Genomic DNA, 26161 nt, shown 5'->3' on the forward strand with positions numbered 1-26161 from the left:
CACAAATGCCAGGCATAATTATGAGAGCATCCTTGGACTTAGGGGAGGTCCCCACATACTGGAGATGTGCAAATGTATCCCCAATTCACAAAGGGGGATCGAAGGGTAACACTTTTTTATCCATTGTAACAGTTGCTACAATGGATAAAAGGATGGTTAAGTGGGAGAAGACAGAGGGTGGTAATCAATGGGCACTGCTCTTCGTGGACTAATGTTATTAGTGGAATCACACATGGTTCAGTGTTGAGTCCAATGTTGTTTTGTATATTTATCAATGATATTGATGAAGGTATATCATGTTTAGTGTCAAAGTTTGCAGATGATACAAAGGTTGGCAATGTTGTTAATGACAGTAATGGCAGTGAAAATTTGGGAAGATGAGCTGAGAAGTGGCAACTGAAATTTAACATTGACAAATGCAAAGTACTGCATATGGGTAGAAGTAACCCCAGAGGATTGTACCAACTGTGTGGTACTACACTTAGGGTGGTAGAAAATGATAAAAACCTGGAAGTAATTGTGTAATCAGATATGAAGTTTTCTGAACAATGCAGACAGACTGCAAGAGCAGGTCATGGGGTTTTGTCAATGATATACAGGAATTTTGCTAGCAGGGAAAAGGAGGTGATTGTCCCTCTGTATAAGGCAATGGTCAGGCCACGCCTTGAGTACTGCCTACAGGTCTGGAGACCTCATTTTATGAAGTATGTAGATTTGCTTGAACGTGTACAGAGAAGGGCAACAAGATTGGTTAAGCCTCTTACCAAGAGGCTTAAGTTCTGCAAATTGCAGTGGCTGGAGACTAGGTATATGCGAGGTGATCTGATTGAGGTGTATAAAGTCTTGAATGGGTTGAGCATTCTGAATTCTGATGGGATTCTTCCACTTGTTCAGATTACGAACCTAAGGGGGCATAAATTCAAATTAAGGAAAGACAGCTGTAGAATAGATGTGCAGAAATTTGCCTTTAACCAGCGGGTGGTTAATTGCTGGAACAAACTTCCATCTGTTGTTGTGGAAGTTGTTGATAGGTTAAATAAATTTAAGGAGGAACTGGACAAACATTTAGAGGGAATTGTTTTGTAAATTAAAACCAAATTTTTTTTTTTGGCTGTTCTGCATAAGCTCATACACTTGCTTTCTTGCATCACATGCCACGATTACTATAATGGTGTTTTATATTCATTTACTTTCTCCATTAGCTGCGATATTATGTGAAGGTGATCCATAGTTGAGAATCCTGTCCTAAAGCCAGCTCTTTCGGTTGAATCTCATAATCTGTTAGTAATGACCCTTGTGAACAACTTGTAGATGTGGGACAACAAGCTAATTGGTCTATAATTTCCAATTTTTGATTTATCTCCTTTCTTATGCAGCAAAATTATGATTGCATTATTCCACTCCTTAGGCTTTCCTAAGGTATTCCTAAGGTATTTTGTAAAGAGTCTTGTCAGTTTCTGTGTTTATATCTTCTCCCAACCTTAACAACTATACAGTTACTTCATCTTCTCCTTTTTTCAATGCATATTCTACCTCTTCAAGAAGGATATCAGGTATGTTGTATGTGTTACTAATTTGTGATCCATCTTCCCCACTGCTGGCATCATTTCCTCGCTCCTCAAATAATTTTTTATAGTAGTCGTCTACTATTCCTTTGTTTTCCTTTAATGCTTCTGTGGCATTGTCCCTCAATTAGACAGTTAAATTTTTATAAGTACTAGCAGTTATCCAAGAGTGTAGATGTTCAGTTTCTGCCATCTTGCTTTAATTAGAGATACAATAAAAATACATCAATGAAATGTTAATTCCACATAGGATTCTCACAAAACTAAACATTTAGCTCAGAGAGTGGAACCAGTTACCGTATTTATGAGTTGCAATATATATTCAGTTATAAAAGTTTGTAAACAGTAGCATGTGGCATTTTTCTCAAGGAAGAAATCACATTTAGAATGGCAGAATCTGCTAAAGGCATAATGCAAAGTGTGCATGAATTGACAAACAGTTTGTATATTTTTATGTGGTTGCTACTAATGACAGTTTCTCCATAATTTTACTGTAGTACTGTAAAATTCACTTCTGTTGTTGATACCACAAAGTAGCGCATCCTTGAAGGTTTGTTGAGAGAGAAACCTGTGTTCTGACCCAGAATGTATCTGTCATATTACACTATTTTCTGTGGAAAGTAATTTCTGAGTTGTTGGTATAAAATCACTACAACAAATGTTTAATTAATAGATTGTGTTTATTGGTTATTGTGTATTTATGTTAAAAACAATTGGAAAAACTGGTTAAATTTTATTTTTGGCTGTAACATGGATGTGTAAAGTTTACCTCTCCTCTCTCCTATGCATTATATTGAGGTTACACTTAATTATATATATATATTTTTTTTGTTTACTTTTAAACTTGCATTATCCATATGACTAATTTTATTTTCCAAGGTTTAAGTTTATAGGGCATAATTATGAATAGCATGTTCTTAAATTTTTTTTACCTCATCACATGCACATTGAAGACATGCCATAACTGTCATATCTTCAAACAATTTAAATATTTTTAACTTTATTGAATATATTATTTTCAGTTTAATTATATTTATGGTTTATATATAGTTTTTACTATAAATGCTAAGTTTAGTGACAAAACTACTGTACCACAAGGTCAGCCATCATTGTAGGTAGTGGGGAATGCTGAACAGTTGGTTTGGATTCATGAATTGCCTCGCTGTGTCAAAGAGTAAGGGAAGCTATTCATGAATCTTGGGGGGGGGCATGATTTGTAATTTCACTGCTAGATAAGTTATATCATAACTCAGGATGATAGCTCATGGGAAGAATTAACTAATGATTCACCTATAAGTCCAAGTCTTGTTGCTTGTATTCATTGTGGCATGTGTGATTGGGTCCACCTCCAATCAATAGTGCTTTCTGGCTTTGTGACATTGAAGTGTTGCCTGGAATCAAATTGTCACTATGTGCCCTTCACACTTAATGCAGCAGTGCTCTGATAGATTCCAGCCTATACAAGACTGCAGTTATAGTTCAGACATGACATGGTTTTGTTAAGGGGAAATCTTGCCTGTCCAATTTGAATGGATACTACAATGTGGTCACAAAGGAACTGGATGCAAAAAAAATAATTTTATATCATATACTTTGATTTCAAAAAAGCTTTTGATACTGTTGCACATAAGACTGCTGTACAAATTGGAGCAGTATAGCATTAAGGGCAAGCTGCTCCTATGGATAAACAGATGTTTGAGTGGGAGAAGACAGAGTGGTAATCAATGGACACTGCTCTTTGTAGACTAATACTATTAGTGGAGTTCCACAGGGTTCATTGTTGGGGCCATTGTTTTCTTTATTTATCAGTGATATTAATGAAGGTATTAGACTTAATGTCCAAGTATGCAGATGATATGAAGGTTGGCAGGGTTGTTAATGACAGTAAGCTTCTACAGCAGGATCTAGAGAAGTTAGGCAGATGGGCTGAGAAGTGGCAACTGAGGTTTAACATTGACAAATACAAAGTACTGCATATGGGTAGCAGTAACCCCAGAGTAACATACCAACTGTGTGATAATACACTCAGGGTAGTGGAGAACGAAAAAGACCTGGGGGTAATTGTGCAGTCACATGAAGTTTTCAGAGCATTCCAGAGCAGCTCATGGAGTTTTGTCAATGATATACAGTAACTTTGCTAGCAGAGATAAGAAGGTGTTAACCCTTTGTATAAGGCAATGGTCAGGCCACACCTTGAGTACTGTATACAGGTCTAGAGGCCTGGTTTATGAAGGATGTGGAACTGCTGGAACTAGTACAGAGAAGAACAATGAGATTGGTGAGGGGAGCAAAGGGATGCTCTTACCAAGAAAGGATTCAGTTCTGCAAATTTCAGCATCTAGGCACCTGCGAGGTGATCTGATTGAGGTGTATAAGGCTTTGAATGGCTTGAGCAAGAATGCTGATGGAATTCCTCCTCTTGCTCAGATTATGCACTTCAAGGGGCATAAATTTAAACTGAGGAAAGACAGTTTCAGAATAGATGTGCCGAAATTTGCCTATAGCCAGCAAGTGGGTTGATTGCTGGAACAAACTTCCATCTGTCATTCTGGAAGTTAATAGCTTAAACAGATTCAAGGGACATATTTTGGAGTGAATGGATTGGTGAAATGGGAAAGGTTTTTTTTATTTTTTGGCTGATGCTGTATAAGCTTGCTTTCTTGCATCATATGCTAATGCTTGAGAGTCCCTGGCTCGCATCTCTCAACATTGCCATAGAACACGTGGTGCTCGTATTCAGAAACATGATGCCATTATCAATATCGATGTGAATCAGCTGATGCAGAGAGGCTGGACAGTCCATGTGGAGTTTCACCGGGGATTTCTCCCATCTCCGCCCCCTCTGATGGTTTATGGAATCCTGACACTCTGTCATGTTAACTCAGTTTTCATTCTGTATGCCCAAGCTGTGGGACATGGGTCCAACCTGGATGTGGCTCACTGCCTTAAGGCTTGATACTGTGACTCCAATCTCAGACGACTGATCTGCCAAGAATTTGGTCATCCTCCTGTTGTGTCCACCATTACAGTTTCCTTCCGTGGAGTGTGGAGTCCTGCCTCTGCCTCCTTGCTCACTACTTTGGGAATTTCTGCTGCTTCTGATCTGAATATCCTCTCTGTCTGTGCCCTGCAGGGGACTTATATGTGCTGGCAAATTCACCAGACTATGACTTCAGTTGTTCCTGATTGATGACTTTGTTATGATGTTTTGTTGGTTTGCATTATGAAAGTACCATGGCCTTTAAAGATGGTTAGAAAAGACTTAAGGATTTCAATACAATCAAAATGAATTTCCATTGCAATGCAAATATCAGTGATCTATCAAGGAAGAATGTTATTTTTCTGTATAAGATGATACTGAGACTGCATTTGGAATATTGTAAGTTTTTAGGGGGAGCAATGATAAAAAGGCATAACTTTTGGGGAGGGTGCACAGAAGTGACTAGATTGGCGAGCAACACCAATTGTTATCTCTACAAGGAATGGTTATATCTTAGAAAGTGCAAAGCTCTTGACAGCTATACACTTTGGGGAGGTACCTGATTAAGTTGTATTAGACCCTGAAGGGGGAAATCAGTATATGATATCTTCTTACTGATAGAGCGAGAGCGCACCAGTGGGCATAAAATGAAGTTTACCTTTGAGCAGTTTGTCTAAATCATTAGAATAAATTAGCTAAGGTAGCCAAAGGAACTATTTTGGTAAAGTTGGAGATAATTTTGGTCTCTCTTTCTCTCTCTCTCTTTTTTTTTTTTTTTTTTTTCCTTTTTGCGCGTGGAAAAATAAGTGTTTGGGGAAATTTTTTTTTTTTTTTTTTTTTATGTAGAAAAGTGTACTTCCTTGAGTCATATAAGCATTCTATAGACTGAGGACTTGTTTTTTTTCACTGCTCCTATTTGAGGATAATATTGTGGTTTTAAATTTGTACCATCACTAATGAAAGTTTGAAACATCAAATTTCCCAAAACAGAACCCTCAGGGACACCATTCATAACACCAGGCCACTGGAATATTACACATTTGTAATCACTCTGGTCTTCAGCTAACCCTAATGTCACACTTTTCCAATTTATGCATATGATGTTCATGCAGAACTATCTTTGATTTAGCTGGCAAGAGGCCCTATCCAGTGAGGCTGAACATTTTGCACCTAACCATTGTTAATGAGATAATAGTATCACTACCTACTATTTTGTTGCATTGCATCATATAATGTTATGATCTACCAGTAAGAAAATATAAAGATACCATCTGTAGGCATTCTGTAAAGTTTAGAAGTGCTAAAAGAAGAAAAAAAAATGATCTCTGTAGGCCTGTTAAATTTTTTGCTGGTATTGATTGGTAGATATTATATAAAGATTATAGATTTCTGCTGGTGATCACTCTCATTATCTCCAAGGTGAAAAGTGGCAACTTTTCACCATGGTTGTAGTTTTGATTGTCAAGCTAAATTTTGTATTTTATAAAAATTGTATTTGTATATTATAAAAATTTTACAAGTTTTAAAAGTATATTATAAAATGTCATTTATTATTATTTTTTTTTTTTTCTAGACTACTTATTGTCTAATAATCATGTAAATTCCATCATTGTTCACAAATTTGACTTTTCGGATGAAGAGGTGAGCAGTTATTATTTTATTTTTTAGTTATAAGCATTTATTATTGTTTAACCTGTTAGCAGGCATGCTTGCACCTGCTTGTTGTGCCCAAACCTTTTAAAATAAAAATAATTGCTTTAATTTCTATTAGAGAAATCAAGGCACAAACTTTTCTTGAAAGGTATTGATTATCAGTTAATGTACTGAGGAATTTTATATTGCAAAACAGCTAAAAAAATTTAAAAAAAATGCAGTATGGAAAACATACTACATTATCATGTTACATTATCCTTATTCATTTATAGTAACATTTATTAAGTTTGTCTTATAGAGGTATTAAATTTTGGATAAATGTATACTAAGAAGTTTGGAGCATTTAGCCTTCTTATAGTTATCCTGTAAACAAATATAGTGCACAGAACGTTTTGCAAAGATTAAACTAAATTTGCATCAGTTTTTCAATGAAGATTTTATTATTGAGGTCTACGTTTGTTCAGTTCAGTTTAGTTCAAAAGTTCAGTTTTAAAAGTATTAATTGTACTGGTCTACAATTTCAGAAAAATTCTGTCTTACTGTTGATAAGAAATCTGAACCACATTTCTAATGGAAATTTATTTTAAAATTTCTCCATCATGTTAGAATTTTTTGCAAATAAATAAAAACAAAAATATTAGTGGGATAGTTTTGGTTTATTTTGTATATTTACAACCATAGATGCATTTCTTATACACTACACTAGGTTGAATGCATGTCTTTTTGAGTTCATCAGGCAGCTAATTTTGGTGGCTGCTCCTCTTAACATCCGGCAATTGTCAGCGATCGTATTGACATTCCATCCTTCTTGGTACCTTTTCTGTTATCTTGATGGAATTGTTCCCCTGCTCTGCACTTAAACTACCTGAATTTTCTGCAAAATAGTTGATGAGAGTGCAGGAAGTGTACCTTAACACTCATTTTGCAAATTTTCTGAATTTCTCCAGCATGTCACTCACAATTGTCTCATCTGAGTGTTTGTTTCCCAAAAAATTGCATACTACATTTTTAAAGCCAGTCCAATCTTCTCTTTTAGTTTAGATTCTTCAAATAAAGAGTAACAGATGCTTGCAGATTTGAAGTACAACAAAAATTCTTGCTTTGATATTTTTTTTTTTTTTTGTATGTAAGAAATGGGAATTTATTGCAAACATACTTGAAACAATTTCCTTCTTTATTCAGGGCCTGGACAGACTGTTTCACTAAACCTAGCTTTTATGCAGAAGAGATAACAATACTTTGTTTCAGCCTACTAGTGATTAGTTTTAATATTATTTAAACCTGTTATTAGAGACAATCTTGGTGGCTACACTTCTTTTCCAATTTAAACTTGCTTGCTTAGCTATTCTCTTCACACAGAAAGCCATTGTTGGCTGAGTAGCAGACAAATGATTTTAAAATCTCCACACTATTTAATAATGATCTGAATTTTTCCAAAAGGAGCTTAACATTTTCATTTTCTCTTAAATGTGCTGAATGAGCTACAGTAACGAATGCATGCTTATTTCCTTTGAGCCTTTGCTTTGAGTCAATAAATAGCTTTGACTCTGTTGGTTGGTAGAAAACTCCAAAGGAAAAAAAAATCATAACTGTAGGAATTTTGTTGTAGCATGTCATTGAACCTTCTTTGGAACCAATTCTTTACATCATATCTATACCATCTAGAGACTATGCCTTGGGCCAGTAGATTATTGGAGTTCGGCCCTGACCCTTAAATTTCTGAAGGCCTTTTGATAGATTTAAATCTTTGGTGAGATTATTGAATTCATTTTTGTAGAACCAGCTGTGGTCCACAGTTGTGAATTTCTTCATCACAGTAGTTTATTCATCCGCTAGATCACAATTGTCCAATTAGAGATCTGATGGCATATGTTCAAGACCAATTGGTGGAGGTGGTACCGTTAGTTCAGGTCCATGGGATACTGGCCTGAAGTAATATTGTTGGGCTACCACAGTGCTCTGCTTGTTCTTCACATTATAATCTGCTACATTTCTGGAACAAAAGTAGAAGTCATTATTGTTATCACAAGTTCCCTATACGCTCGAGTCCTGCATTGGGTCAGGTGCCCATGGGTTACATAGTGTGGGTCAGTTCTTCAGTAATTTTGTGGTTTGGGTGTGGGTCCAGAATTTTAATGTAAATAAATACAATAATGCCAAAAATTCTTTTTTTTTTTTTTCCCCTCGTGATGAACTATTTTTATTATTATTCTTCTGACTTAACTTTATTTGCTAAATTATCAAGTGTGTATCCATTTTTATGTGTAACTTGAATTACACAACATTATTCCACTACTGATATCTTTATGAATTGCACATGTTCACCTAAAATGTACAATTAGCTTTTTCAAATTAAATTTATTTTCTTTTTCTCTCTCGCTCTCTCTAAAAATAAGTTATGCTTTTTCGATTTCTGAATTATTTCCTGTTATTGTTATTACTAGATATCTGACAATATACTAAAATTATGCAATAAAATAAACAAAAATATGCACCAAAATGCTATTTTATGCAGTAACATTTTTACACCGTTAATTGCAATTAAATTAATTAATTTCTTTGTATTCAGTATTTAAAAGCAACAAAACAAAGTTCTTGAATAGGAATCATCTTAAGACTCATAACTTTTGTAAACAAGTTGTTTTTGAATGCCACAAATTTCCCTTGTAAATCTGTTGCTTTTATCTCCCAAAATCATTTTAAAAAAGGAGTACCTTAATATAAAATTTGAGTTTCAAAGTTTCTACTTGAAATCAGGCTTGAAAATTGTGGGAAGTGCAAGATCAAGGTGGATGTAGTTCCCTCTAGTTCCAAAGTTGTTATGGTGTTTGTAGTTTCTTTCAGTTAAGTAATTTGCATAAATTATGCAGTATCATTTTGAATGAGAAGGAAAGTAACATTTTAGGGTATACAGTTTGGTTATTTCTGTAAAGCACATTTTCCTCTTTTTGGCAAACTTGGAGAGACATAATACTTGCCAATCCTGCGAACAGCCCAGCGAATGAAAGTTTTCAGCATCCGACTTCTAATCCAAGAAGGAAAAATGCAGCTTAACCTAGAAATTATTGATGTCTTGTTTTCACATAGTAACTTAGTAGTGGCAAATGATGCAAGAAATTAAGCTTATACAGCATCAGCAAAAAAAAAACACCTTATTTCATCCATCCATTCCCTCCAAATCTGGTTCTTTCTTGAATTTATTTAGGCTATCCACTTTTGCAACAACAAATGGAAGTTAGTTCTAGCAATCAACCACCCACCGGCTAAAAGCAAACTTCCATGCATCTATTCTGTAACCAACTTACCAAAATAATTTAATTATTTTTAAATTTTTTTGTGTATTAATAAAGAACTTTAATACTGATTGGTTTATTTTAAATTTTAATTTAAAAATAACTACAGTATATTGTATGTAGAAAATTTAATACAAATTTTCTTAATGCATAATTTTTTTTTATGGGTACAAAAAATCCCAGCTGGGCTGGGTTTGGATGCAGTTCCAATTGCTAAGGGTGTGTGGTTCAGATCTAATACCATCCACACACACACACACACACACACACACACACACACACACACACACACACACACACACACACACACACACTAGGTGTGGCAAATACCATGGCTTTATTTTTATTACATTTCTACAATTGCAAGCCCACCCTCCATACATGTACTGCACACTTTATGGGGATGAGGGGAGCACTTTTATCTTTGTCACCTAATTTAATTCCAACAAATGCAGCATATACATTTTTTTGCAAATAATGTTATTTCCTTCTTTTGTTTCACTTCAACTTACTGCAAATGTATCAGAATATATGTGGATTGTTTGCAGTGACCATGACCAAGAGGTTACAGAAAATGAAAATCATGTTAGAAGCAAATACTAGCCAGAAAACAACTGAATGTTGGATAAACACCTCTCATTTTCATATAGCTACCTGACTTGCAAGTCTCCACATGTGCAAGCACATTTGGACATATCTGTACCTGTCACATTCAAAGGAATTAGTGCACATATGACATATACATTGAATGTATATTGTATCTAAGAAAACAATTCTTACTTTTTGCTAAAAAGCTGTATGTAATGGGTAAAAGTTTTTGGTTTTTACAATTAGCATCAACAATACACCTAGAAATCCTCTGAATTTTGGAAAAATCAAAATCTTTGCAGACTGGTGTTATCTTCATATAGTGTTTCAAGTTTTATTACATTTCACCACTAGTGCAGATTGATATTAAGTAATGATGCTAATATAATAAACACTAATAAACATCTTTATTGGTATTAGATAAGTCACGTTTATCTCCTACAAAAGAATCTTTTCTTATAGCATTATACACTTTAATTAACTATGCTGCTACTGTTGAAAACTATTCTTTTGAAATATTTAAGAGAACATCTGCCATATTTTCTTGACTTTCATTAATGCTGGACAGAAGTTCTTTCGTTGAGTTTTTAACTTAAAAGAAAGTTTCTAGAGTTTGTTGTTGATATTGATTGGCAGATATTGTTTATAAGGCAAAAATGTCAATATTTTTCATGGCACACTTTTTCAACTGGAGGTGGGGGCAGCAGTTCATGCAGCTACCACTGAAGTATTTCCTTGAGACTTGATATAGTGAGTCCAGTGATTCTGTTACAGTTGGAAGCATTATGAACCCCTGAACTTCTTCAACCTTACCTGGAGTTTTTCATGAATCTCTGAAAATTTAAATCAAGTCTTTCAGTTCAAATTTGAACTTAAAGAACAAGGAAAAATCAAAAATTGTATTAGGGATTTGTTGATCTTGAAAAGAATTATGAAATTTGCTCTTCATTTTTCCTTACAAAAATGATGAATATGCATTGTGAAGGTTGAAGGAAGTATCAGAAAATAGTTTAATATTAAACTTGGAGAGAGGTAGTGGCACATCTTATTGCCTCTCTCCTTTCTATAATTCTTGGTTTATTTAATAAAAGAATGAAAGTTACTGATTGTTTTGTACAGAAGATGTAAATATTGGATCCTTATTTTATGCCGATTGTGTTGCACTTGTTAAACAATAGCTTTCAAGATCTTCCACAATCACAGAATAAATTTAATAAAGGTTGTAGACAATTTTATAAAAAAAAAAAAAAAAAAAGCTATTCAGAAACAAAAGTTATGAAAGTTGGCAGTGCTAAGGAAATTTTAAACTGTGGAATAACTAAAACTGGAATAAGTGAATTTTTTTTTATTGAAGCTAGAAGGCTGAATTTGGAAAAATTAAACCAGAATAAGTAATGCAGGAAGTGTAGGAAACCATTTAAACAAATTAATTTGGAACGAAAGAGAAATTTACAAATAAGGCAAAAGAACAGCTGTTTAGAACAGTCTTTATGCCAATTTTAACATATATATCTGAAAACTAGATAAGAACTAATGGAATTGGTCAAATTAGAATATTCAGAAATTAGCTTTAAGAGAAACAAATGAAACCAACAGATGGAAAGATTGAATAAGACTTAAACATGGATAAATAAAGAAATTTTGTAATTCGGAAATATGTGGTAATTATTCATAGATTAAACAGTGTAATGAAAAACTATTATACTAATAATTCAAAGTTAGTTTATTGAGTACTTGTTGAGCTAATTTAACACAAACTTAATTTCATACAATTTTTACCCTAAATTTAATACAAATGTGACACGTTAGGACCCTTTTGCAAATCTTATTATGAGACCAATTATCACCTCATTACTCCTTGGCTGACAAACTTGTTAAACTTGTGGCTGTTATGCAGCAGTCTTAGTTACTTCAAAAATTATTCCTGTAATATAAGTGTTTCATTACATTATTTAATTTTTGAAAAACATTGGTGATAATGAATATCTGATGAAATGTAAGTGAAGCAAGTGTAAGGTGAAATGTAGTGTAGAAAGGTTGCACAGAAAATGATGGGAAGTGGAAAGTTAGTTAAACAGATATAAATAAATAATCTCTGTTTATACTTCAGGATGGCTATACAGAGTGGGGAGTTTACAAGATAGAGAGAATACAAGAGCACATCACTCTATGTAGCAATCTTATGGGCTAGAACTATGGTCACTTCATCTATGTATTTTAATGGCAAAAATATTGTAGATATTTCTGTCTTTTACTATTTTATGGTAATGGCATATTGGGGTTGCCACCTTGGCTACTATGTAAGGAATTGTCACTAAGGGATTGGAGATAACTGCACTTTCTGATCCATTCTGTTCTATCCAGCTTCTGAACTGCTCACTGATTATCAATGCAATTAGTTAAAGCAGTGGGTTGCAATGTACCATAACTAAAAAAAAAGTCTTATTGTGCCCAATAAGGGCTGTAGATGTTGTGTAATAGTCAGATTTTAGTTCATTGAAAAAGAGGGTGTCAGCATTAGAAGACTGAGAAACACTGAGTTAAAACTGTACTTGTTGCCGGCTTGCACATTTATATTTGTTACTTCAGGTGGACAGTATTTGCAGTCATCCACTTATCCCATCACTCTGTGTATCTGCCACTCCTTTTCCTCTGCTGCAAACTAGATATGATGGTAAAAACTATTGATATATTTGAAGAGGCTTCTAATTGTGCTCTTAAAGATGATTGAGAAAAGGTTATAAGCATACCAATTTTACATTTTTTACTACCATTAATTTTATATAAAAAAATTGGCAGTGGAAGCAGTCAGATTTGTTTATATCTCTATTGTATATGGGCACCTCCGTAGCCAGGTGGGAAGGAGCAGCAGTGCGTAGCACACGCTTCTTGATTAGACCGGGGTTCGAGCCCGTCACCACCAAATGCGGAAAGGTCAGGGAATGACCACTGCATATCCCGGAGCAATATGGCCTTAGTTGCTAATGCTCCTAAAAACCAAACAATAAACAACTACTGTATATGAAAAAACATGCTGCTGAGATAGAGTAATATGCTTGTATAGATGTCATCTACTGTGAAGTATGACCTATGTGAGACAGATTAGACTGTAGGAGTAATGAAGTGATGGGGCTATAGCAACCTAGGTCAGCATCAAATGGGACCAGCAGGTCGAATTACTTATCTCTAGTTGTTTCACTAGGCTGGCATGTCATTTCAATATTATTAAATTGCATACATATTTTTTTAACATGTGAATTTAAAGGGTTTAGCAATATGTTCCCCTAGGTGAAATTATTTTAAAAAATAGGTTTAATTTGTGATTTGTTAGATAACTGTGGTGATGTTTGTTACTGTGATTGAATAATTAGCAATTTTTCTATAAAAAGAAATAGTTCTACAAATTATTCAAGAGAGAGATTTGATTAGAAGAGTTCTTGATATTTTCTGGCAATTGATAGAAAGGTACCATGCTCGAATTTGTGAGCTGTAAACATTGCAGATAGCTGTAAGTTAGAAAAATATCCTTTCCTGTGATTTCGTAATATTAACAGTGCTAATAATTTTGTAGCCATGTTTAACCATTTTATTATTTTTGAAATGCACAGATATTAATCTTATTATTTTGGGAATATGCATTACTGGTTAGTAGTTATCATTTTGTCTTAGTAATAATAATTTTTTATTTTAATGTATTTGCATAAGTTACAATAAAAGTTCTTTTGCATTATTTCTGTTTTCAGGTTATGGCTTACTACATATCTTTCTTAAAGACGTTATCCCTCAAATTGAATACCCACACTATTCATTTCTTTTATAATGAAGTAAGTGCATCTTTTGTTTAATTTAATTTTTTTAAAGAATCTTATAAAATTGTATAATATTTTGAAAATTTGTATAAATATTTTGAAAATTTGTATAAATACAAATATGAAAATTGTATAAATATTTTGAAAAGTTAACCATCCTTTTCAGCTTCTAATTATGGATAAGGAGCTGGATCACTTGTTCCTAGGCAGTGGAAGAGAGAATGTAGTAGGCTAATCTCATGTTGCTTATTTCACGAAACATTAGTTTTTCTCCCCAGAATTTGGAAGAATAAAATGTTAGCTAAATTAATGTAGTGAGTGTTATCAAAAATGATTTTAAAAGCTACTTTATTTGAGAAGAAAGTAAACAGACTTTTAATAACAGTTCCTCTCTTCCCCACCATATCAACATATTCAAACAGGCTGCTACCAAATTCTTTGGTGCCCTTCCCCACCATCTTCTTTTGCTACCATATGTAAATGACATCCCATGACTTCAATAATAATCAGCATAAACCACTTACATACATCTCCCATTAACTCCGCTGTACACCCTAAATATGTTGTACATGGCATCTCAAATGCCTTATAGCTGAAAGCCACGAACCAATAGCTACCATCTTTCTTGTCATAACTGGAAGGGCTAAAGATTCCACTCCACTATGAATTTGTCTGAATGGCAATCTATTGCTCTGTGTTTTATCTTTGAAATTTCTGTAATAACAATGTTTATCAATGTAAATTAATTCCTGGTAGTTGAAATGTATGCTCGGCATTGAGGCCCAAAATGCTGAGTATACATTTTGATATGGCATTGAAGTGCTTGGAAATAAATCCATATTGTATTCAGTGAAACATCTTCATTTTTTGATCATAATTAATTTTATTGAATATTTTTGTCAACCCAGTCAAACTTATGACCCACATGATGTTTGATAGTCTTTAAGCTATGCAAACAGTTAGACACACTGGTGATATCCTGCAAATAAATCTCTGAATATATATATATATAAACTCGAAACTAAATCAGAGGATCAGCCAGTTTGAAGCAATTGTGCACAAGTTATAAACAGATGATGCCCTTTCATAATAGGCAAGTAAAGATGAATGTATTTCACAGTGCTTAAGAAAATTCTTTAACCAAATCAATTTGTATAAATTGTTCTAGATTGTGGCTTTTGGGTTACCCACAAACATTGCTAGTATGGGGAGCCTAAATCGTAATCTCCTGTGATTTCAATAAAAGAAATGTGTTTTCAAATAATTGAAATAGCAACATGTTTAGAATTTCAATGTAAGCTTTAGTTTCACCAAAAATAAAGTTACAGACACTTTACTGTTTCATATCAGTTTTTCCCACACTCTACTTAAACTTAATGGGGGTGGGGGTCACCACAAAGTTAATTTATCTTGTATTTTAATAGCAAACATCCACCAACATATGTAGTGTTTGTAACTGCATTAAGATAATATTTAATTTCTTTAGAGCTCATGCAGTTTGCTTTTTCAGTGTCCAAGTAAAAAAAAAACTATCTTTCAAAATTAACAACTTTAATTTCCACTGTTCTTTCACTGTGTCTGTTAAGTTGGCCACTTCCTTGTCTTTAGAAACTATAATTTCATCATTGTTATGTCACTAACAAAAATAAAGAGCTGAACTTTTCTTACCTATATGAAATTTATACTGTATAAATGTTCTATCCATGAAGATACCTTTCTGAACCTTTTAATTGTATTGCAAGTCTTTTCAGAACTTAACTTTTGTTTCCTTGTAAGTTTCCCTTTAAACTATCAGCAGTTTAAATGTGTTCGGTTTCTTAATAAAAAAATCTTTACACAAACTTTAAATACTTTTCTTTAGCATTTACTGACATTTTTATGCACTAATTCAATATCTGTATCTTTCATGTACTAAAATAACTGAACAGATTCATTAAAAAATTATTTAATTATTTACTTAAATTTGTAAACGTTATGACTAGCTTCTAGCATAACTAAACTTTTTTGAATGCTTCCTCTCTGTGGTAAGCAGTGCTGATGATCATACAGCGGTCAGTTTGGTAAACATAATGAATAAACGTGGAAAGTGGAAAATATGAATAAGCAGGCAACAAATGTGAATAAAAGGTAAAGAAAAAGGAATCTTCATAAAAATAATCCAGGTATATTGCCCATACTCCTCACATGATGATACAGAGACAGCTGCCTTCTATTCAGACCTACAAGAAACCATAGATAACACAAACAAAAAAGATATTTTAATAATAATGGGAGACTTAAACGCAAAAGTTGGAGGCTTTTTGACAGATTTCAGTGACGTATTAGGAAAGTTCACGATAGGAAATAGAAATGAGCGAGGAGAAGAACTCTTGAACTTCTGCAAAGAAAATAAACTATTCATCACCAACACACTGTTATACCACAAATCTCAACATAAATATACATGGACATCACCAGATGGAAATATAAAACAACTGTATTGACTACATTTTAATAAATAACTGGAAATCATCTATTCAAAATGTTAAAACTCTTAGAAGTACAGATTTTGACACCAACCATGAACTGCTAGCAGCAACAATTAAATGGAAATTTAAAAATACGAAGCCAAAGAACAATAGAGCAACATTAAATATATCATGATTTGAAGAAGATAAAATAAAGGAAATTTATAGGAAAACACTACAAGAAAAATTAAAAGACATAAACTATTCATTATATGTGGGAGAAAACCAAAAAAATTGACTAAAGATGCAGCCTTAGAAACCTTGGGAACAAAACCAAAACAAAATAATCCTTGGATTACAGCAGAAATTTTAGATGTATGGATGGAAAAAAGACAAATGAAAAACCTCCTAAACAAAGAAAATAGTCAAGACAAAAGGTAAAAATATAAAGCCCTAAAAAACAAAATAGACAACCTATGTAAAGCTGCTAAAAGGAAATGGTTGGAAGACAAAGCAAAGCAGTAAGAAGAGGCAAATAAACGTCACAACTCTAAAACAACTTACCGAGTTATAAAGGAACTCTCTAAAACATACATCCCGAAAACACTGACGATGAAAAATAAAAACAATATAAAAACAGGAAACACGAAAAGAAATTAAAAAAATATGGAAAAAATATTACCAAACCCTGTTCAAAGGGGAAGGAAAAAACACTCTTGCCTTAGATAATAGAAGAGATAAAGCACCCTCGATAACAAAAGAAGTTCAAAAAGCAATTATACAAATGAAGAATGACAAGGCACCCGGAAATGATGATATCCAAGCAGAACTATGGAAATTCGAAGGCAATGCAATGTTAAAACACCTCGCACAATTGTTTAATTTTATTTTCAGGTGATGTACCAGAAGACTAGAAAAGTGGAATAATAGTACCTATACACAAAAAAGGAGATAAAGAAAATTGTCATAATTATAGACCCATTACCCTTTTAAACCATATATATAAAATATTTATAAGGAACTTACAAAATAGGATACTTAAAACATGAAGAAACAATAGGGGAAGAACAAGCAGGATTTAGAAAAGACAAATCAACAATAGACCAAATATTCACACTAAACATTATTGCAGAAAACTATTGGAATAAGAAGAAACCTCTTTATCTGTGCTTCATCGATTTCAAGCAGGCATTTGACTCTGTAAATAGAGAAAATTTAATGAAGCAACTACAGAAATTCCTGCTTGATCGTGAAATAATAATGTTTGTAAATAATTTCTACAAAAATACAAGAGCAATAGTAAAATTCAACAAACTTAAAAAAAGAGAAATTTGAAATAGAGAAAGGAGTCATGCAGGGATGTCCTTTATCTCCATATCTATTTAATATCTACCTAGAAGAACTAATGAAATCAGTTGAAGAAAAAAGAGGCACAATAATAAATGGAAAAAATATAAACCACATAAAATATGCAGATGATATTGTGATTTTAACAGAAACCAAAGAATAACTAAAAGAAATATTAACAAACATTGATAATTGATAAAGCAAGCAACAATTATGGAATTAATATTAATATAAATAAAACCAAAGTAATGCAAATCGGAAAAAACATAAAGACAAACATCCAAAATCAACAAATAGAACAAGTACAAAAATTTGTATACCTGGGCTCTAATAACTTCAGACCTAAGTAATATTGACCAAATTAATCACAGACTGAATCAGGTGGACAAACATGAACAAACTCAAAAACATATGAAAGAGCAAATCTCAAATAGTCTAAAAAGTAAACTATATGAAACTGTCATTCATCATACCCACAGCAACGTATGGATCAGAGAATTGGAGAATAAATAAGAAAGAAAGGCAAAAAAATAATGTCATTTGAATTGAGATGTCTAAGGGAAATCAATAAAACAAATTGGAGAGAACGTAAAGCTAATGGACAAGTAAGGAGAGATCTAAATTTTGAATGCAGAATAATAGAGCAGATCTACAGAAAACAGCTTCAGTGGTTTGGACATGTGAACCAGATGAAACGACACAGGCTGCCTAATGTAGTACTGACAGGAAGAATTGGAGATAAGAGACCACCAGAAAGACCCAAATGAGAATGGCTCCAATGCCTAAAGGAAAACACAGGCTTTCAGAGTTATCAACAAATGACGCAAGATTCAAGAGATCGACAACAATGGAGGAAGAGATCTAAATAGGGACTCAACCCGTGCCAAACGGAAGAGTAGAATGATGATGATGAAACAATGTGAAAATATATGCAAAATTAAACAGTATTAAACATAAGAACTATTGGATTACCTGTGGACTGCAGTGGATTATCTAGGATTAACAAGGTAAATATTTTTACAAACTGTTTATATACTATTATATGAATTAAACAATTTCATTCCACTAATTACAACAATAGCCAAAACATGTACTATAAAATGGTGAGTTAGTGTACAGCCTAAACAAATGGAAGATCATGAACATAGTGCATTTGTGGGAGAAGTCAAAGACAGAAAATATTTTAACAGCTTCAGTGTGTTGTACACTGAGTAGTCATTATATTATGACCACCCACCTAATACCGTATTTGGCCACATTTGGGTGGTACCTTCACTGTGTTCCTCGAATCACTTGTGCAGACCTGATTACATGGTGCATTATTGGCTTGGAAGACCCCGTTTCTGTGTGGGGAAAAAAAATGCAACACATTTGGGTGCACATGGTCTCCTAAGAGCTGCTGCTGCTGGTAGATCTCACCAGTGAAATGTTTGTCCGTATGCACCAGAAGTCCTAGTTTTTGCAAGCAAAACATGTCCCAACCACTGCCAGGATAATGGGCATGTAGTATACTTTTGTTTGTGTGTCCGTCAGCATATTGCAGACAGACACACACACAAAGGCATCTATCAGCATGTTGCACAAGGTATTTTGACTCATCTGACCAGCACACTCATTTACATTCCTCCAATGTCCAACCAGTGCATTCTTGACACCACAGCATTCACCACTGATGATGATTAGTGGTAAGGAGAGGATGATTCTTGGGTCATCTGCTGTGGAACCTCATATGTCTGACTGTGTGGCTCCTTGTCATTCGAGATATTGTCTTTGTATTCTCCATATTGTATTACGATGTCAACTGCCACACAGTGACCTGCCATTGAGCCTGTACATACACTGCACCCTTTGCTTACCACGAACTCCACCTTGCATAATCCTTTATAGTTCTGTCGGTGGTAAGTACTTTGAGCTGTTCAACAGGTCAAAGTACCTACGTTGCTCACAGCCCACTCAGTGATCACTGAGTGGGCTGTGAGCAACCAACAAGACATGCTGTTTCCAATATTGAAAGATCTGATACAAGAGCTCCTACATACAATCTTACCCTTTTAAAACTCTATGACATCTTTACTATGGCCCATAATTGCTATTTTATCACTTTGATTTGCACAACCAGATGCTAATTACCACTGCTCTACCGTAGGAAACTTTAGCATTTTATACTGCAAGCTGCGGCATAGTGTGTTATGGATAGAGTGGTCATAATTCAGTGATCACTGAGTGTGTTCAATGTTATTTTTATTTATTTTTTTTTGAGTAAATATCAAGATGTATCTTGTCCTTGTATTGGTTGCTGCTTTGATCCATTGACATCACTTGTTCACAACTATCTTAATAGTTTAAGAAATTCTCTGTAGTTCATGAAATGTAGTTTCAGATTGCATATTTCAGATAAGCTCCACTATTTATAATAATGCTAGATAATAAATAGTATAAAATGTGAGTTATGCCAATCTTAGTTGAATAAATTATTTTATTTTTCAATTTTTGAAAAAATAAAATAATTTATTTTATTTTTCAAAATTATAAGAATTATAAGAGAATTATTAAAATTTTTAATTTCAGTTTTTAAACATTTAAAAAATGATTCATGGTAACCAGTCACAAACTCTGTTTTTCTCTCTTATAGCATACAAATGATTTCCCACTTTATACCGAAGCAATTTCATTTTTCAACCACAGTGAAAGCATGGTGAGGATAGCCGTTCGAACTCTTACATTAAATGTATTCAAGGGTAAGCATTAGAAGTAGATCAGTTATGATGAAGTTTTTTTTTTTTTTTTTTTTTTTCAGGATCTGCCTTTCCTGTCTATGATAATGCATTTGTGATAGTAATTTTCTAAGCTTGAGAATATGCTGCCCTTGTTTTTTTCCTACCAAGCTAAATCAAAGAAGTGAAAGTTTCATAAACTGAAGTAAAGATTAAGATGTGGCCATAGTAGTACCACAACTATGTCCTCTATCTCTAAGATTTTACACATTAATTTAATCACTGTCAGTTAGGATATGATAACTTTCTCATATGTTATTTGAGAGAACCATCAAAGTGATTACCACCTTTTCCTTATTTCTGTCATGAAGACTTCTCAGAGCAACAAGATATGTGGTTTTTTTTTTAAATGGCTGACTTCATTATGAAGGAGCTTCATTTATAGAGGATTTATTAACTGAATTATTACTGTGCTGCACCTCACATTTTCAATGTATTGGACTATGAAAAGTCAAAATAGTTTTTGTAATGTGGTACTATTCTTAGCTGTCCAAAAGAGGTTAAAGAAAAAAAATAGAATAGCCAAATTATGCCTATATATTTTATTAATTTGAAAATTATCAGAAAAATTCTTTGGAGACTTACTCAGTATTTAATTGGAAAGAGACCTTTATCTCTACTCACCACAGATTATCCTGTATTGAACTACTGCTTCATAATGAAGATTACTGGCTGTTTTCTCCAAAAATTGAATGATAAGAGATTTTTTTTAAGCAACATGATCACATTAGAAATTGTGCTACACTTCATCTTTAACATTAATGTAAAAAACATTGTGAATATCAAATATTCATTGTGAAAATAAAGAGCATTTTAACCCTCCAGCCATGCATTGCACAGATTCTCTGTTTATTTTTTGTTGGTAACAATGTAGCAAATCGTGATTATTGCTGTACTTGTTTTGGACATCGCTGTTCTGATGTTTCCATTTATGCTTACTGTTGATTACAGTAGTTTGTAATTGTGTACATATTCTTATAAATCCATCAGGGTATACAGTGATTGCTAACAGATGGCAAAGAGTTTTGCTTCCAGGAAGAAAAAGAGGCAGAGGATTAACAAACTAAAAGATAAAAATTTACATCCAAAACTACAGTATTAACACATCTGTAAATGATGTTAATGCTGTTAAAAGTATTTGGTAGCTGTTCAGGCTAGTGCACCTCTGGCAACAATGGAAAGAGTGCCCTTAAAACAATGTGCATTATTTTGAGACATTGTTTTGTTGAGAGTCTGTAGCCAACAGTGCTTGAGATTTAGATAAAAAGGTAGGGTGTGGTTATGTGATTACTTTGACCGATGATATATTAAGGAGTCTTTATGTGCTGTGGCGTAATGACTAAATCGTAGATATAGCTTAGCTTAATTTTCAGCACTCACCTCATAGTAATCCACTTAGTTTGTTGAAAGTTTCACCCCGTACATAGTAGTTAAGAAATTTTAATGACTTAAAGAAATTATGAGCTTTAAAAATTTGCCTAAGAAAGGAAAGTGCACCTTCCATTCTATGGTTGTCTAATAAAATTATGTATTAAAATAAATTAAAGTGAGATAAAAAGCTAATAGCCGCGCACTAGCGACTTTCAAAACCGTCTTCAGTTAGCTATAGTGAGAAGAGAAGAGCGCGCAAAGTGTGTTATATACTGGTTAAGTTCCCGAAATGCATTTCAGTGCACGTGGAAACTTTATACCTGCTAAATTCCAAATAGGGGAGAAGTTGGTTAGAATCTTTTTGTTTAATATGTTGAATGATGTGTGGCGCTTAAACCACTCAATGACGAGGGCTTCATTTTGAAGAATTTTATAACTAGAATTTAGTTTATCTACTGTAATAGAGCCGAATCGATGAGTGGGGTTATGATTATAAGATTGAACATGTTGTGTTAGTTCTGTACTTGATAAATTAGATTTCTAACACACGTGCATACTACCACCTTAATAGCTTCAAATATAATTTATCGAGTACATGATAAATTAGATTTGATCAATCTAATTTATCATGCTTGTCGCACCACTGTCCATAATTCTTCACATTCTTGGACGGAGGATCCAAAGCTCAAATGACCTTTCCACAGCATCCCAAAGATGCTCCACAGGGTTCATGTCCATGAATGAGAAGGCCATTCCATCATGGTAAAATCTGCGGAATTCTCTTCAGATCATGTTCTAGTCACCATGGCTGTGTGGGGAGGTGCATTGTCCTGCTGGAAGAGTCCATTGCCCTGTGGGTACATGATGACCGTGAAGAGATGTAGATGGTCTGCAAGGATGGACACGTAACCTGGACAGAGATGCATCTAGATGTACCAGAGGTTCCAACGTGTGCCAGTTGAATGTGCCCCCAGACCATTACCGACCATCCACCTGCCTGAACAGTTCTTTGTTGACATGACTGCATAGCTTTGTGCGGTTTCCGACAGATATGCAACCTCCTCCACTCGAAATAACTGGAAACCTGTCTCCAATCATCCAAAGTCCATTGCCGATGTTCTTTTGCCCATTTGAGGTGTAGAGTCCTGTGTCGTGGTGTTAGCAATGGAACTGGTGGGTCGGCGGCTCCCATAACCTATTGCCACTAATGATCACCTAATGGTCTTGGTGGAGACATTTCTGGCACCTCCCTCATTGAAGTCAGTGGTGATTTGTGCCACTGTCACTCATCGGTTGGCTGATACAATGTGTGACAGACATTGATGGCCACATTCATCCACCACCTTTCTCCGCCCACAGCGCTGTCCACGATGGAATGTATTCCCGATACACTCTTGATACTGTCAAACGGGGGATAGTGCAATTTCTGTACCACCTCTGTTGATAGTGACCCACATGTCAGGCATCCACTATCATCCCTCTTTCAAAGTCAGTTAACTCACAACGTTATCCATATTGACATTGAATTACCATCTATGTGAATGCAGTGTACCTAAATACCTGCCAAGCGGTGGGTTCGTCCACTGGCAAGAGGGATGACAGCATCGCATTGCCCAGAAACCAGGTATCCCATGAATTCTGCCCTTTCAGTGTACAAGAATATAATATACAAGGCCATATACACAAGAATTGTCCAAACAGAGGAAACACTTCCACCTGCAACAAACTACTCTGTTGGGGATAATAAGTGTACAGTTTTTCAGAAATTTTGAAAGCAAGCAAATTTAAAGGAACACCATGGGTGGATAACCTCAAGCTGTAAGCTACATTAGTGTAATTTAAATCAGTGTATGAAAGTCCCAAGGAGTTACGAACCAAATATGGCAATCTGCAATGGAAAAGAATATTGACCTAATCAGTCTTCAGGAGCTTTATTGTCTGAAGAACAAAGTAATAGAATATCCACTAGCCTCAAGAATAGTGCAATGCCCAAATGCAGTCAGCTCTGTTGCTATTGGGTTGCTGAACTTTGACCTGGTTGTCACTATTTTTTTTCTGCATCACTTGTGTATGTGCTCACATTACTATGGGCTCCTATGTAGTTTTTCTATATTTCTAGTATAGGGAACTTATTGAACCATACGTGGACTACCTTGACTAAGTCTTGAATGCATTAGTACATGTCCCAGTTATCATTGCAAGTGACATCAGTGCTTATCCACCCTCTAGTACAGCAACTCTGTGGATACCAAAGGAAAGCTACTTGAGAATAGTTTAAATAAATTCAAGGAAGAACTAGACAAAGTTTTGGAGCAAATGGATGGGTGAAATGGGAAGTGTTTTTTTTTTTTTTTTTTGGCTGATGCTGTATAAGCTTTCTTTCTTGCATCATATGCTTCTGCTAATGAAGAAAAAGTAGTATCATAACAAATCCATCCCTTGGCGGACAAATGAGCTTTCTCTTCTACTTGCTGTGGTCCATTCTGCCAGGCATGAATATCAAAGGAAGGGAGTTGTGTGGCCACTCAATGAAGTCAACAGGATAAAGGCATTATACCATCTTAATCCACAATTGGAAGTGGGAATCTTGGAGATACTTGATCTAAACTAATGGAAATCTGTATGATGGTGCTTAGTATATAAAATTAAGCCATGAGAGACATGTTACTCTGTCTTCCAAGATGGAACCATTGATACTATTACCTCGAAAGCAACTATTAACCATTCAGGACAGCATCGCCCTAGTGATAATTCACTGAAGACAAGTTATCATTGAAGTCCTATTCCAGTTGTTTTCTCCGATTCACAATGTAGAATCGGAGAAGGCAACTGGGATAGAACTTCAGTATGAAGAAATAAATCAGGCCATCAAATGTCAAAATCTGGTAAATGTGCATTTAGAGATCATACTGAGGCAAAGGTGTGGGACAAATTCTGGTCCCTTGAACCTTTTATCTTACAACATATACTTGTGTCATTTTCCCTTAACCCTGGAGGCGGCACAAGTGCTTCAAGTGCTTCTTAAAAGTCCAGAAGGGTTAACCAGATGACTGGAAATCTTGCTGGCCAATTTCTCTAATTTTGATTCTAGGCAAAATCTTTGAAAGCCTAATCAAAAGCAGATTCACTGCATATACCACTTCTTTGATCTAAATGCCTGAGAATCAGTTCAAGTACAGACCTGTCAGAGATAAAGAATGCTCTGCCGAGAGTGATTACAGCAGCTGAGGAAAGCAAAGAAATTCGGATATGGTTATGGTATTTTATGGCAATGTGTGCAATTTATCTACTTCAGCATATAAGATGCATTAATTAGTTATTAATTAAGGGGAAAAAATCTGGGAATACCGTTCAGCTAAAGCTGGATCTCTTTTAAGTCTTCCAAATTTTGATTTCTGAAAGTTGACAGATAGGCATATGTATCAAAATATAATAAATATACATACGTATTAAAATATAATATGTATGTTTAATCAAAATACGTTTAAAACTTAAAATTTTGTTTTTGAAAAATTTTTAAAAGTTACCCTTTGCATTTAGATATGCATCCCATTGCTTCATTAATCTATATATACCTTCAAAAAATTCTTTTGACTGTTGATGGAACCATTCTTTGATAGCTGTTTTGACCCAAGCATCTAAATTTAAATAATATTCTTTTAAACCTTTTTTATAGTGAACCAAAAACATGAAAGTCACATGGTGACAAAACTGAACTGCATGCAGTATGTTTGAGTATTTCTTGGCATCTTTGCACAATGCCTGAATCATATTATTAATGTGTAGTCATTATCACAAGTAGAACCAAGTAAATCCTTCTGTCGGTAATCCCACTTGTTGAAACCTGCCTAGGTTACAGTTTCTACTTATGGTTCAAAGTTAACATTAGCATCAGGCTTGTTAAAGTCTAATTGCAAAAAAAAAAAAAAAAAAATCTTGGTGGTAAAAGAAAATGGTTATCTATGATGGCAAGGCAGTTGCGAAGTATAACTCCACAATATGAGAGATGCCTGATGGTGTGTAGTATTTTGAATTATGTCGCATTTTAGCCTGCAGTGTTGCAACACCAGGGTGCCTGCTCACCCACCAAAGAGGAGCCAGTTAGCTTTGAAATGGTCCGTCTGGTTGAAATGGTCCGTCTGGGTGGTGGCATCTGCTGAGAATAAGTAGCAATAGTCTTCTCCTGTGGTAAAAAGTAAAGTGCAGCCATTATCAACCCACTGCAGGATGGAAGCCTCCTCAACAATTCATGCTGAGGGAAAATGGACCATAATCTACCACGCTGGTCCAGTGCGGGTTGGTAGATCGACCATATTCAGTAGTCAGGGGCTTGA

General features: G+C 34.4%; 1 protein-coding gene across 2 annotated transcripts in view; it reads left to right on the plus strand.

Annotated features, from left to right (window-relative positions):
- ema (C-type lectin domain containing ema) overlaps positions 1–26161 on the plus strand; it is a 223042-nt gene that overhangs the window by 24440 nt on the left and 172441 nt on the right. For both annotated transcript variants that reach the window (XM_090386684.1, XM_090386685.1), the window contains exons 4-6: positions 6119–6186; positions 13823–13903; positions 20315–20420. In XM_090386684.1, coding sequence (XP_090242810.1) covers positions 6119–6186; positions 13823–13903; positions 20315–20420 — 255 coding nt within the window. The remainder of the gene's footprint in view (positions 1–6118; positions 6187–13822; positions 13904–20314; positions 20421–26161) is intronic.

Source organism: Mastigoproctus giganteus, chromosome 12 (genome assembly GCF_048544385.1).
Source record: "Mastigoproctus giganteus isolate SK-2022 chromosome 12, ASM4854438v1, whole genome shotgun sequence".
NCBI lineage: Eukaryota > Metazoa > Arthropoda > Arachnida > Uropygi > Thelyphonidae > Mastigoproctus > Mastigoproctus giganteus.